At 56.6% G+C, this 14,517-nt stretch overlaps 1 protein-coding gene and 1 long non-coding RNA gene across 3 annotated transcripts; one reads left to right on the top strand and one right to left on the bottom strand.

Annotated features, from left to right (window-relative positions):
- Positions 1 to 3,740: 3,740 nt before the first annotated feature.
- Positions 3,741 to 8,578, bottom strand: ZNF503 (zinc finger protein 503). The gene is made up of 2 exons (XM_079138543.1): positions 7,184 to 8,578; positions 3,741 to 6,491 (listed from the first exon to the last, which is right to left on the bottom strand). The coding sequence occupies exons 1-2, from the start codon at positions 7,484 to 7,486 to the stop codon at positions 4,863 to 4,865; spliced, it is 1,932 nt and encodes a 643-aa protein (XP_078994669.1). The 5' UTR covers positions 7,487 to 8,578; the 3' UTR covers positions 3,741 to 4,862.
- A 1,111-nt stretch (positions 8,579 to 9,689) lies between these two features.
- On the top strand, positions 9,690 to 13,862 carry LOC306660378. 2 transcript variants are annotated; one of them, XR_013763610.1, is made up of 3 exons: positions 9,690 to 10,099; positions 12,520 to 12,630; positions 13,345 to 13,862. It is a non-coding gene; the product is annotated as an uncharacterized lncRNA (long non-coding RNA). The 2 variants fall into 2 exon arrangements; XR_013763609.1 differs by lacking the exon at positions 12,520 to 12,630.
- Positions 13,863 to 14,517: the final 655 nt, after the last annotated feature.

Raw genomic sequence — 14,517 nt, 5'->3', positions numbered from 1 at the left:
AATAAGGGGGATGGTGGCAAGTTGGAGGGGGTGGAAAGAAATAAGATTACCAATAGGTTGATAATTATTGGGTGATGGGCTTATGGGGGTCCATTGCACTATTCCTTCTACTTCTGTGTGTTTGAAAACCTTCATAACAAAAAATAATAACACAGAAGACTGTGGGGAAAAAACCCAACTATGTCCACTACCCCCTTCCCCAATGGAACCAGAATCTCTGATTCCCAGGCAATGTTCTACTTTAAAATCTCCTCAGGTAGCAGTCTAGGTGAGAATCCAGTTTATACACTTTACCACACTAGCTATGGGATCTCAAGCTGGTGTCTTTCCCCTGTCAAGCCTCAGTTTCCTCATCTGAAAAATGGGACAAAGACTAATGACCTTATGGAATCACTGTGAAGTTTATTATTTTATTTATTTGTGTTTACTTTTATGCAGTAGTGAGGTATTTTGAAGTTTAAATGGGGTAATACAGGATAATATGGGCTAGAAATAGTCCATAACAGAGGAGAGAGCAGGCCATCAGGGCTTTGCAGTCATTCAAAGCACCATGAGGCTGCTAGCTACAGGGGTGAGCAACCCTAAGCCAGTATGTGTAGCAGAGAACAGTGCAGAGCCTAGCAGGGGGCAGATCCCATCTTCTGGGTGACTTTTATGAGTTTCCACAGCACAGGCAGTTCATCACCAAGAAAGGGCTTTTTCATCTGCCTTTCCTCACTGGACAAACACAGTGCCTGCTTCTTTCCCCCTCCCATTTGCTTGGGATCCTAAGTGTATGCCACACATACCCAGGCATCTGTATTTGACAGGCATCTGTATTTGTGTTGGTAGTGCTTACCTGGGGATGGGGGGGCACAGCCTTGTGACAGATTTCGGCAGCTGATCCTTTCCTATCTGAGGCACACATTCCTCATCCGCATTTATTCTGAATCACCCAGCACCAGAACACCGGGGTCACTTGGGGTCACCACCAGAAAGACAAGCAGGGATAGGACTGAACGGAGAAAAAGGCCTGACCTTGCCCTTGGCTTCCAGGACTTAGCCTCAGTTTCTCCATCAGCGTGGAGTGCTAGTAAAGGGATGTACCGCCCTGCTATGAAATAATCCGTGAATGAAGGAGTGAATAGATGCACGACCGTGGGGACCACTTCAGTATGGCAGACAATGTAACCTGTTGGAGCCTTCAGGGTGGTGGTGGGCGCTCCCCAGGGTGAGGAGGAACCCATGGCCCCTGGGCCAACCCTTTTGGGACAGGGAGACAGCAACAGAAGACAGTGGCAGAGCTGGAGCGGGTGGAGGAACAGGGGAAAGGGTTCGCAGTTGCTAGGGAGAGAAGAGCGACAGGGAGAGGACTCTCGGACACGACCCCGAAAGCTATCAGAAGGTGGAGGCGGCGCGGGGTCCTGCGTTGACCACCTTTGTAGCGGGCGGGGTTCCACGTCTCCTTCCCGCTCCGCCCGGCTCCGCAGCGCCGCCTGGCGGACGCGCGGCGCTCCGCCCGGGCTCCAGTCGCCGGTCGCCACGCAGGGGCTCCCGTGGTTGTTCCTGAGAAAGGAGCAGAGGTCCACCAGAGGGGATCGCTGGGGGCGTGGTGGGGAGGGGCGTTGATTCCCCCGAGGAGGCTCGAACCCCAGCCCGGACACGAGCACATACCGGCAAGCTCCCTTCAGTAACTGGCAACAGGGGTGACTTGGCTACGTCCAACACGTCGGGGAATCCTTTTTGCCCGGGTCTCCTACCCTGCAGCACTGGAATTTTGCTGCCGTTGTGTAGCTTCTCCGAGAAGAGGGTCTCATTTTAAAAAATTAGGGGTTTTGGATTAACAAAATACCAGGAGGAAGCATGAAGGCACGAACGTCCCATTCGTCTCCCTGCTGATCCCAGGCCTGAATCCCAGGGCGGTGAAATTCCTAGGTACTTCCCTGCCGGAGCAGGTCCTGGCGAGCCAGGCGTGGCGGCCCAGGGATCCTGCCCAAAGTCGCAAGGCAAAGAAGGACAAAGCTTGCGGGTCACAGTGGCCAGGGCCCGTGTGGCTAGTGGTGGTGAGAAGATGAGCAGCAGCTCTCAGGCCCCTAGCCGCAGGCAGTGGAGTGTGGAGACTCTGGTCGCACCATTCCGCGAACACTCTTTCTCCCACCTGATGGTGGAAGTGGTGGTGATGTGTGTGTGTGTGTGTGTGTGTGTGTGTGTGTGTGTGTGTGTGTGTGTGTGTGTGTGTCTGTGGTGGGGCTCTCTGTCCAAGAGCTTGGGGATGACGAGCCGGCCCGTCGGCCAGAATTCTTGAGAGCCAGGCCCAGCCTAGTCTCCCTAGGCCAGACTATAGTGGGAGCTGGGCTGCAGCGTCCCCGGACGCTAAGGACCAGGATCCTTCTCAGGCGCCAGTTCCCGTTTCCGGGTCTCTAGGCGTCCCTGCGTCAGTTTCTCGGAGGCGCCGGAGACTACTTTCTCCAGAGGAGGGGTGGTGAGGCCTGAGTTTCCACTAACTCTGCTCAGGCAGCGGCCTGGGAGCTCCTCGCGGCGTCCTAGAGGTCGCTGGGGCTGCTCTGCGTGCAACCCGGGGAAAGGCCCAGCAGCCGCGAGGCAGACGATGGGAGGAAGATGGAAAATCTCAAAGTCACTAACCCCGGTGCAAATGGCTGCCGAGGCCGGCGGCTGTCGTACCCAGGCTCCAGGTTGAAGGCGGACTCTACGCAGCCCCCAGAGGCACCGGCGGGAGCCGGGCACCGTGGGAAGCCGGAGACTCGGAGAAAACTCAAAGAACTAGAGGACTGGAGTATGAGTGCTCGCTCAGAGCCGCAACTTTGGTCCAGGATCCCAAGCAAGGGCTCCTTGGGCCCAGAGCTCCCAAACGAACAGAAGACCAGAGCTCGAGCCCAATCCTGGGGTGTATGTGAGGGGGCACAAAGTGTTGGAACTCCTTCCCCACCCAGAAGCGATTGGGACATTTCTCTACACGGTTCTATCGGCGATTCTGGCAGCTCTGTCCCGCGGTTCAAGCTGGGGAGAAGGGAGCGGTGCGCACAGCCGGGATCTGCGCGGGGACCCAGGTCCCGCCGCGCTTTAGCCCAGAGGAACTCACCGTCCAGAACCGCACGCGGCGCCCACTTGGTGGCCCTGGAGAGGCCGTGCAGAGGCACTAAGGCCCTCATGGGGCCGAATTTGAAGGGACTTCCGGGTCCCTTGCCCCGGCGCGCTCTCCTGCGGCGCGAACCGGGATAGAGTGTGGGCTGTGGAGCAACGCAGACAGGGAAAAGCAGCCGCGGCGCCGGCCTGCCGGGGGCCCCGCACTCCCGCGGCGGGAAGGAGCCCCGGGGGTGGGTGTCGGGATAGGGTGGCGGTGCTTGGTTGGCCCTAGGCTACCCAAGAAAAGCAGAGCGCACTCACTTTACTCCCGAGGGACTAGAGGGTTCCGCGCGCTCTTTCCAGGCCCAGGAAACTGCTTCCCCAAGAGCCCCTCGGTCTCCCAGTCTATCCGGGATTCTTGTCCCGGGCAGGGGATGCTTAGAAAGTGAAGAGAAGGACAACGGGTGGCGGCAGGTCCTGGAGCCCTGGCCCGGCCGGCGAGTCCCAGCCTTCCGCTGTGCACAAAACGAAACCCAAATGCCCAAAAATCTCGAGGAAAACTTAACAAAAACAAAAAGTCCCCCTTCCCCCTTTCACTTTTTAACAAGCCAGCTGCTGGGAGATGATTTAAATAAAAACGAAATGAGCAATATCGAAGGGCACCATTTTCCCGAGTCTTGAACTTCCCTTTTTAAGAACATTTTCCTGAAGGCCAACCCCGCGGCTGGCCGGCCCTTCCACAGCCTTTGACTCTCAGAAAATAACAACAAAGCAATCGGAAATTCGGCCCCGATCCTGGGAAGAGTAGCAGTGAGGCCCCCGGAACCCACAGCAGCCGAAACGGCACGGCTCTTCCTCTTTAACCAAAAAATAAAAAAAGGATAAGAAGAAGTAAAACCTTTTAATACATCAAATATACGGAATTTAATCTTTAAAGCGATACATTGTCTATTATTTTAGTACATGACGTAAACCTTGTCCCCTTCTCAGCGGGTGGACTTAAAAATTAAAAATAGTTAAGTGTTCCTTTTAAAGAACAAAATAAGGCAAATGAGGTTTTGGAATAGAATTGTTTTTCCTTTTTTTTTTTTTTGTTTTCTTCCAGAATACATACAAAAAAATACCCATTCTCTTTTGATGGTATACACCTTAAAAATAATTGCAATTTGAAATTAGAGCTGACAAATTGTGACTTGTTTCGTCTTTTTCATTTTTGTAACAAACATGCATGTAAATTTGTGTTTCAGTCAGACATTAAATAAGAACGTACGATACAATCATAGCAATTTTAAAGTAACATTAAAGAGAAGACCTCTAGTTCTGTGGCGGTTTTGTTTTTATTTATAATCTACAAGGGATGGGAGGGTTTGTTTTCCACATTTTTACCCTCAAGTTAAAAAAAAAGTTTCCCTCCTCCTTTTTACCTACGGAGCTCGAACTAAATAATGCACTTTTGAACCACGGGTCCGCTTGGAGCTAACATAAATAAATACCAGTGTCCACCGATGAAGTCCACAGATGAACACTTTCTCAATTATTTTTTCCTTCTTTTTCTATAAAAAGTCAAATGTTATTTTTTTCAACTTTTATAAAGTTTAGGTGGGGAGGTGAGAGGTGGGGAAAGGGGAGTTTCCCATCGGGTCTCGTTCGCTGTTGTTGGGTAGATAGATACATACGGTATATATATATTTTTCCTTCGGTAGCGTGAGTCTTCCCCACGCGCGGGTGTCAACAGCCTCCGCCGTGATCCCGCCTCCCTGGGCTCCTCCCCTCCCCCAGTTCCTTTCGCTCGATAGCCCTCACTGATACCCCAGTGCAGAGGCGGTAGTCAGTCTCTGTCCGTAGAGGGCGTAGGGAGAGTAGTAGGGTCCGGTGGCGGCGGGCACCGGCACCGGGGCGCCGGGTGTGGGGAGCGGGCTCTTGGAGTAGGGGTGGTAGCGGCTGCTGAGTCCCAGCGCGTGATGGGGGCTGCGCAGCGCCAGCGTCCCTGGGCTGCCTGGGGCGCCCGACGTAGGGATGTGCATGTGGCAAGCCATGGCTGCCGCCGCAGCGCTGGCCAGAGAGGACGAGCTGGGGTAGCCCGACAGCAGTTTGTCTGTCCCCGGGAAGGCGGTATGGGTCCGCAAGTGGCTCAGCAGCTCTTCGGACGTGGCAAAGCGCTTGTCGCACGGCCCGTTGGCCGACACCCAGTTGCAGATGTGGGGGAGCGGGTCGTTAGGGAGCATGAAGCCATAAGGGTAGAGGGGGTGGCCAGCCAGGGAAGGTGGTGTGGCGCCCGCAGCAGCAGCGGCGGTTAGCGAGGAATGCACGCCGTGCAGTGGGTGCGTGGGGTACACCAGCGGGTATCCGGATTTGAGCGCTGCGGCCGCAGCGGCCGGATCATGAGCGCAAGAGGCGCTGGCGGCTGCCGCCCCTGCCAGGTGGCTGGCGCAGTGGTAGCTGAGGCAGTACGGGTCCCGGCACAAACTGGCTGTCATCACGGACGGTGGCGACGCCCCGGCCAAAGGGCTCGAGCCCGCCGGTTTACTGCAGCCCAGAGAGCCGGCCGCTGCCGCCGCCAGCTGTGCCCCCACCAGGCTGCCGGGTTTGGTGGGGTCCAGTGCCACGCCGTGTGGCAGGAACTGGGGAGGATAGCCGGCATAGGCCCCGGCCAGGCTGCCTGGGTAGGTCATGCCCGCGGGAGGCAAAGGGAACACTGTCTGGCCTGGCTTGTAGGGAGACACCGGAGCCACCAGCCCAGAGCCCAGCACCGAGGAGGAGGTGGGTGCGCTGGGGCCCGAGCCCGAGCTAGAGCCCGAGGAGCCGCCACAGTCCGAGCCTAGGGGCTTGCCCCCGGGACCCCCATCTGGGTGTTGGTTCACGTCCACATTAATTCCACCGCTGCAGCTAATCCGGCCGTGCGCCAGCCCGGTGGGTCCCCCTTCCGCTGAGGCACCCCCGGCGCCCTTGCTGCTGCCGCCACCGCCCGCGTCAGCGTCTTTCTTGTCGTCCTTGCCCTCCGGGCCGCCCCCGGTCGAGGGCAGCATGCCGCCGGGCGAACAGGCCGAGGCGCTGGAGCTGGGGCTGCCTGTCCTGGGTGTGAATGGCTGGCAGGTGGCGCTCGGTACCCGGAATCCAGACTTCTCCGCCGAAACACCCCCGCCGCCGCCCCCGCCGCCGCCGCCTCCGCCGCCACCTCCTGGCTCCTTCTTATCCGAGCCAGGTTTGGAGTACGGCTTGAAACTCGATTTGTCTTCCACGCCGATGTCGCTCAGCTTCAGGGGGCCCGACTTGGCGTCCTTGTCGCCCCCGGCGCCGCCGCCTGCACCACCCCCGCCGCCCCCATTGGAGGCAACCGAAGAGAGTTTGGAAGAGGGCGAGGGGTCCGGCTTCCCGATCTGCGAACATGTTTGCGCCAACAGCGCCAATGGGCTCTTCTTGGCATCAAGCTGCGGGGTCAGACGGGGGAGGTGGGGGGGGGGGGTCACAGAGAAAAGAAGGGGAAACCCTTTAGATTCCTGGTTTCTAATGCCTCTCCGCAACAGCCCGCTTAAGAGCATTTCAGACTCTCTCCACAGCCACCCGCAAAGATTCTCGCCCTTGGGAAAGGCGGAAGAACCCACTCCAAAACCTCGGTCAAGATCTTTCCTGCAGTCTCTTAGTGCAAACTGAATTGTAATGGGGAGGGCACCTTACAAAATGTTTTGGTTTTCGGCTCCTAGACCCAGAACTGTACCCACTCCCCGCACACATCTCTTAATTCTTCAGGGTAAGGGCTAGGGCAGTCGGCGCCTCAGACTGTGTACATATACTAGCTTCTGGGCAGCGACTTTGGAGCGGTATTTGAGTCCCTGCCCGACTTCGGGGCCAAGGGGGAAGGAGTGTGGGTTGGGGTAGAGGTTTTGATACTAACAGGAGAGAAACAAGTTTGGGCCTCCTTACCCCCTGGCATTCACACCCGGTTCCGCCTCCTTCCCCTTTTGCGCCCTAGTTTTGAGGTACTGAAGCACTGTCCTCTCCCCCATCCCGGAGCTGAATCACTCTGACACCCCACCCCCACTCCTCAGATCCCAAGAGAAAGAAACCCCGTAGGGAGGCAGCCAGGGTAGTGGTCCAAGCTCAACCCTGGGAGAGTCCTTACCTCGATGGGGCTGACGGGAGTAGAAGGCAGGGGCTGCAGGTACTCGGGGTGCAAAATATGGCCAGTCCGTGCCGTCAGCATCTTCAGTACCTTGATGGGCAGGCGGTTGGCCTGGCGCAGGGGGTCAGAGGGGGGCACGGCGTGCACAAAAGGCTTGGTGCTGCCGGCCGGGGACGAGCCTGGGCCGGGGACGGAGCTATTTCCAGAGAGAGCGCTGGTCCAGGCAGGGTCCGCACTGCTGCCTCCGCCGCCGCCGCTGTGCTTACTGCTTCTTAGGGCAGAAAGCGAGGGCGCTGTGCTCATGACCCACCCGCACGCATGGGAGCAGCGGGGGGAGGGCTCCCGGAGGCGCGGGGCGGGCTCGGGGCTGCGCGCTCGCCCGGGGAGCCGGAGCAGCAGCAGGAGGAGGAGGAGGAGCTGGCGCGGCGGCCTCGGGCGCCCAGTGCGCCTTCTCAGCGCCTGGAGCCAGAAGCGAATAATCCTGGGTGGCCCGCAGAGGAACCGTGGCCGGGCCGGAGCAGCGGGCGGGACTGCGGGAGCGTCGAGCGGTTAGCGGTGTCCGCCTCGGGCTGCGCCCTTGCGCTGCGCTCTCGCGGCCCCGAGCCGGCGCTGCGCTCTACGATGTGAGCTGCTGCTTGTCCAGCCCGGGCTCTGGCGAGGAAACTCACTTCAAAAGCAGCTGCACCGAGGGGGAGATTAAAGCCTTTGCCGCCTTCCAATCAAATGGGAGCCCGAGGTGATTGGAGGGTCAAGGGGATGTGACGCGTCCCGCGCCGCCGCCGCCACCGCCGCCGCCGCCAGGACTCTCAGAGCTGGTTTTAATGGGCAGCTCCCTCTTTGCCGCCCCCCCCGCAACGAGTCCCCTCCCTCGATTTCGCTCGGAGGACGAGATGGACATTTATTCTACGTTTGCCATCCGCCGCCTCCCTCTTTTTTCCTCGTCGTTCTTTTCTCAGCTCTAAAAATAAACTGAAACCTTTAGGAGGGGGTTGCGTGTGCTGGTAAACCGCTGGGGCGTCCAGAAGAAGCTCCGGCGGGAGTGTGGACCAGCGGGACCGTCAATTCCAGGGGCGCGGAGAGGGCCGGAACACAAAAGTTCTTTTTAGTAATTAAGATCCCGCGAGGCGCGGCCACCAGGGTAAGGAAAGCTGGAGAGCGGGTGCTGGAGGAAGTCCGCCCGCCCGCTTTGATTTCCTGAGATTCCGCAGAAGAGAAACCAGAAGCTAGAAGGGCAGCGGAGGCGGTGGTGGCTCATCCCAGCGACGTGCGCTGGGCTCTCCGCCCTTCTTGGCCACGTGACACCCGAGGACGCGCAGATTGGGGCAGGATTGGGGATCACATGTTTCCTCTGTTTCACACTCAGTCCCCCCCATACATTCTTACTCTCCCCTGCCACCCTCTCTTTTCCTCCCCCCCCCTTCTTTGAGCATCTCCACCCCTCCATCAATTGTCAATGTGCCTCGACCGCAATCAATCAGTTATTTGTCAGCTCTTGTCAATCCGCCCGTGATTTATGTCAGCTTTTGTTGCTGATTACAAGGCGGGTGCGACTTGAAGGGAAAAAGAGAGAGGGAGAGAGAGACAGAGAGGAAGGAAGAGACCCAAGGAACCGGAGGAGGGAGAAAGAGGAGCGGCCTCCTGGGATGCGCGGGGGAGGGGGGAGTAAGAAAAAATGCAAGCGGGGAAAGAGGCGCCCAGTGTCAGAAAAATGTATTGCGAGAGTAAAGTGCGCAGGTGCGCTCAGGGCGCTGAGGGGCGCGCAGGCCCGGGATGTGCGCCTTCCTCTCTGTGTTGGAGACAGATACAGCCTCCACCTCTGGGGGTTTCGGTTCGTTGGGGTAGCAGAGTTCGGGACCGCTCTGGGTACCCGAGACCCGCGGCGGCGACGTCTAACACGGGAGATTTCCCGCCTCCCCGGATAATCCCTCGGGGTGTGTAGCGTGCTGCCAGGCTGACATCCTGCTTTGGACACTGTGTTCCATAGTGCTCTACCCCAAACTCGGAGACTTCTTTCCAAGAGCTACACCACCAACGTAACCTCCAGTCCCGGAGGTCAATAGTTGGGTAACACCTCCTCAATTCTTTGCCCACCCTGGATCGCAGCTAGGACTGAAAGGCTGCAGAAAAGAGACCATATCGTGGGTGTTTGGGGTAAAGAGGTTTCAAGGTTCACTCTTTCCCGGCCCTTAAACCCACCTCCACTATCTGCCCCGCGCCATCCCCGCAGCTTTGGGGTTACCGTGGGTCCGGTCGCTCGAATTTAATGGAATGCCGAGCCGGGACTGACCTGCGCTTGGAGAGCAGAGGGAACGAGCGAGAGAGGGAGGGGGCGACTGCCTGTGGGAACGCGGGTTCTTCCAGGGAAGCGGAGCGGGACTGAGGCGTTCCCCTCGATTTGCACTGTCAGTCGGGCTGTTTGGAAAGAAGAGGGGAGGCGCTGTGCGTGCCGCTGTGTACCTGGATCTGGGTGCAGTGCATACGTGAGCCTGCACCGCTGTGAGTTCTCAGGGCTTTGGGAGCGTCTGGAGCGAGTTCGAGGGTCACCTCCAGAAACTCGCGGAAACTAAAAGGGGGTGAAAGGAGGACACACCCCTTCCTCGGAAGGACTTGGAAGACTTTGAATCTCCCCTCCCCCACTTTTCCGCCAGGCTCTTCTTTTGTTGTCAAGTCCTTTTGATAAATGGTTGGGCTGGGAGCGCTGGGAGCCTGGAGCCCGTCTGTGCCCGCACAAGGGGCGGGGGCCGAGGCTGGAGACCGGGTTTAGACCTGCGCAGCACCCGGAGCTGAAATGGGTACCCGTGGGGGTCGGGTCTGGGACCTGTCCTCGGCGTGCTTGCCCTTTCCTCTCCCACCACCCTACTCCCCTTCCTCCTGTCTCTGTCTCCCACTCCGCACGGGTACGGAGAACTTTCTGGGGTGAGTTTTAGAATTTCCTCTCAGGGTTTCTTTTTCTGAGTTTTAATTTTATCCCTTGATCCTTTAGATTGGTCAACTTTATGAGATGGTAACTTGACTAAAGCTAAATTGGAGAGGAGAGAAGGAAGTGATGTGGTGTGCGTTTGGGACTGGGATTGTGTGCATGTAAGAACACACCTGAACTCAAGGGGCTTTGTAGTGTCTCTGTTCGACAACCGAGGAAGGTAAGTCGGTGAGACGGTGGGGAGATCACATGTGAGGCTGTGAAGGTTGTTTGATCATTGGAGTGCGAGACCCAGGTGCTGGTTTCCCAGGGACAACAGTTCTAAGCTGTCTCTGCTGGGCAATGTGCTTGTAAAGCTTCTCTTACTCTGCGGGTGTGTCTGCCCGTGATACTGCACGGCTGTCTAGGTATCAACTGGGGCCAACTGCCGTGCTCCCCATGTCGCGAGCTAGGTCTTGGACTGCTTGTCACCGAGGCCTCCCAAAGAGGCCTGGACACTGAGTGGGGCTGCGGCCAGAGCTAGGGGTGACCGCAGGCCAGGGGCGTCCTTCCCCACCCCCCAATCCAGTCTCCAGGCGGAGTTTTTCTTCTCTACTTCTAGCTGCTTTCTTATTACACCGTGCATCTCCGGGGGAGCCAGCCCAATGCTCAAAGCCCGGAGAAACCTTGAGTGCCTCCTGCGCCCTCGTGTGTAGCCTCAGACTCTCATAGGTATGCGCTGGACTCTGTGGGCGCGGGTCCTGGGCCTTGAGCGTTCATTCTGCTCAAAACTCAACTCCCAAGGTCCGAGCGCACGGGGGCGCCTGGGGTCCTGCGCACCCAGGTCTTTTGGGAGGCATCAGCGCCGGACCGAGTCTGCGCACCTACACAGAGGCAAATCCCCAAAGGCCGAGAAGGCCAGGGGTGTGGGTGGTTGTTAATTACTCCGCGCTGAGCCTAAAGCCTTCAACCACTAGCAGCGGGTTGGCGTGGATGTCCTGTAGGTTTCATTTGCACACAATGGAAATGGTTTGTTTTCTTTAAAAAAAAAAAAAAAAAAAAGAGTGAGCATGGCAGATATTTAAGGACGGGGTGGGAGGAGGAAAAAGGAAGGGGAGAGAGCTGAGGAAAAAAGTTTGAAAATGCCTTGAACTGTTCACTGTCGAGATGGCTAATCAGTATTGAGGCCGGAGGGCAGGCGGGCCGCCTTTCACCGCCGCTTCCCTTTCATCTCGGGCTCGGCGGAGGCGCTCAATTAAAAGCCTATCAGTTTGTAAGTAAATCAACGCCTATCAGAGTTGTCACATCAAACAAAACGATTATTATTGCAGCCCGCCTCCCCTATTAATCTCCCTCGAAGATAATCCGCCTGACAGGTCAGGCCCGGCGAGCTGGAAAGCCTGGCCCAGAACGCCCAAACAGTCCGGGACTGGCGTGCGCCCCCAGGGGCCTCCCCACCCTCGTCCTCTTCCGCCTCGCAGTCTTTTGGGAGGGGCAAGAGAAAGAGCACGCCGAGGCCGGAGGATCCAGAGCAATCCCACCCCATCGGGAGAGGGGCTCAAATTCACCTGGCCAGTGGAGTGGGTCTCCAGCGACTCTGACAGCTTCTTGGGGTCGGGAAGGCGCCAGACTTGCCAAAGCGGCGACCTGTCTTGGTCCTGGGGCCTTCGGCTTGGCCTGCGCTCTTCTAAGCTCGCCTCTACTTGCTCTCGGTTTCTCCCCTCATCCCTTCCCCTTTTTGTTTTCACTGCAGCTTCTTCCTTGACCCTTTCCTTTCTCTTCATTTCCTCTTCCTTTTCCCCTTTCCTACTTGCCAGGGAAAATTTCCTATTATCTCTCTCCTTTCTTAGCGTACCGTATAAACCACTTAATGTACAGTCACATTCTCTGGAGTAGGGCGTTCTCAGGGCCCGGGTTATTTCTTCCGCCGCAGGGTTGCCTCAAGAGTGTGTGCTGTTCCCGGAATTTCATGACAAAGTTCGCCCTAATTTCTTACCAAACAGGGACTCTTAGAAGTTCTGTGCTTGTTTAAAGGCTGAGTGCCTTCGAAGGGGGTCGGAGGGGAAGAAGGAGAGAGCGAATGCGAGCACAGGGCAATTTGGATGGGTGGATTGTTGCAAATGCCTGTTCTGGAATTAGTATTTGGTCTTGAAATTTCACAATTGCAACTCGCTATTGGTGTTGCCTGGGCTTTGCCAATAAATGGCGGGGACCTACCGGGCACCGGGAACTCCGCACTGAGTGTGTGAGGGGTGCCTAGTATTTCATAAGTAAATTCATTTAGGTAACAGCTTCTATGGCTTCAAATTGGAGCCCCAGGGCTAGGTGGGGTCTAGGTTTAATCGTGACCTTCTTGTGACTTTTGGCTTGAAGCTTTGGGACGCCTTGGTATCAAGGGCGACTTGCCCTATTTTGCACTTTTGCTTCAAATTCATAGACCCAGTCGTCCATGCCAGCGCCGGATGGAGCCAGGATGGAGGACTGACCGAAGTGTCTGAGGAAGAAAGGTTGGCCATAGGACCTCAGGCCCTGCTACCCTAAATGCCAGGTTCAGCACTCCTCAAAGCCTTTCTTTCTGGGCCTGCATTTGGGTGAAGGAAACCCCAAGGCTCTGCAATGCTGAGCTTCCAGGCTGAGGCTCCTCCAGCAGTCACACCCGGTTGGAGGTCGCCATTATCCAACAGAGCCCGTCTCAGCCTACTTGGTGCACTGAGTTGCAAGAGGGTGGCCCCCACACAGGGTTCCCCCAAGCCTCTCTGTCTTGACTCTTCACAGCTGACCTTGAAGAGTTATTTATTTCCATACCCAGAAATATTCTATTGATGAAGTGGCTCAGTTATCTGTCCGCTTGCTTTTCTTAAATGTATTTATTTCAGCTCTGCCACGCTGCAGATATTTAAAGAGCTGTAGATACCGGCACCCTCCAGTCTGACTATAGGAAATATGCACTAGGTGGTTATTTGGATGTAAGTTCTATCTCAGACCCAAATGACACCCACACAGGAGCTGTAAAAAGACACTTACTCTAGATTTTTCCAATTTAATCATATGTGCATACACCGAGAATTTAAGAATATTTTGTATCCTTCTATAGATCTAAGTATTCAGATGTGTTTTGTTACATGCCCTTGAAGCCAGCCAGAAGCTATCAGTGATGTTCCCACTGGACGTGGAGCTATTTGTACCATTTTTTTTTTTCTCTCTCTCTCTCTGCACTTACACATGAATCTCCATCTAATAAATTCAACCTTGTCATTTTTAGAATCGACGGGATTTCTCTGGCTGTCGTTTGTGCTGCGTTTATCCGAATAAATCCGACTCGCAGGCATCCAGCAGGAAAAGGCTTCCCGCTGGCGTGAACGCGTATGCTTTGGCCCATCCGGGGACTCGAGGTGGCTCCTTGTGTCTGGGCTGCTATGGGTTTACCCTCCGAAATAGGCTGGACAAGCGGCGCCCACAGGTCGAGCGGCCTCTTGCTGACCAACAGTGCCTGGCAGACCCCGCTTCTGCCCATGCTTCAGAAACCTGTCCTTCGGTGACGAAAACTGAAAGCAAACCCCTGCAGAAGTAGTGCGAACTTCCCTCGACTCAGGTTTGCAACAGATTCAGCGGCAGTTTTGAGACGACAGCGGACCAGTGTGAGAGAGTGTGGGGTGGGGCGGGGGTGAAGAGGGCACCAGGTGTCAGAGCTTGGCCTGAGGCAAATGCCAGGGAAGCCTCCCTCCTTCCTTTCTCCACAACTCTTCAGCTCCTGATGGTAATGAGTTTTCTAGCTACCGAGGACGAACACCTTGATTTTGAGATCGCACTAGGGAGGTGAGGCGGGTGGCATTGTAAAAGTTGCCGAAAGCCTTGCTCCAAAGTGTCTGCCCCGCGGGACTCAAGAAACTTTAGAACAGCTCTCCTTCCTTGGGGCTATATCAGCCTGGACAGCCTCCTGCCCAATTCTCTGCCCTCACCTCGAATCAGCGGTTAAATAACCTTCCAACGCCTAAGCTGCCAAGTTCCCAGCTCCGCGCAACGGTCTGCGGACAAGGCCCGGACGTACAGGGTACCCACAAGGCCACTCCTGGGAGGGCTCGACCCCATCGGGGAGAAAGGCCTGCGTGGGAGGACGAATGTGGTTCCCACTCTAACTTGCCTCCTCAGACCCTCTTGGTGATCCCCTAACTCCCGGCAGTGGGCGCTTCCCCCTGGGAGTTGCATTTTCGGGGCGCGAGGGCGCAAAGTGCGCGCGCGGATTGGCGCGGGGGCGGCCTCTCGTCTCTCCGCGGGGCCTGTCGCCGGGCCGGCCGCGGCGGGTGAGTGATGAGGGCAGAGAAGGGCGCCCATAAATCGCGGGTGTCAGGGCGAAAAACTCTCTTTATTGTCTGCGTGATGGATGGGCCCGGGGACGAGACACCAAATACTTCGTATCGCCTTTAAATGGGAACAC

Source organism: Sciurus vulgaris (assembly GCF_902686455.1).
Source record: "Sciurus vulgaris genome assembly, chromosome: 4".
NCBI lineage: Eukaryota > Metazoa > Chordata > Mammalia > Rodentia > Sciuridae > Sciurus > Sciurus vulgaris.
This window is presented reverse-complemented; position numbering and strand designations above follow the sequence as displayed.

Excerpts from the sequence above, each read along its gene's own strand:
- ZNF503 (XM_079138543.1), bottom strand. The coding sequence starts at position 7,486 with ATGAGCACAGCGCCCTCGCTTTCTGCCCTAAGAAGCAGTAAGCACAGC. Across the intron at positions 6,492-7,183 it reads CTCCCGTCAGCCCCATCGAG|CTTGATGCCAAGAAGAGCCC; the intron begins GTAAGGACTCTC and ends CTGACCCCGCAG.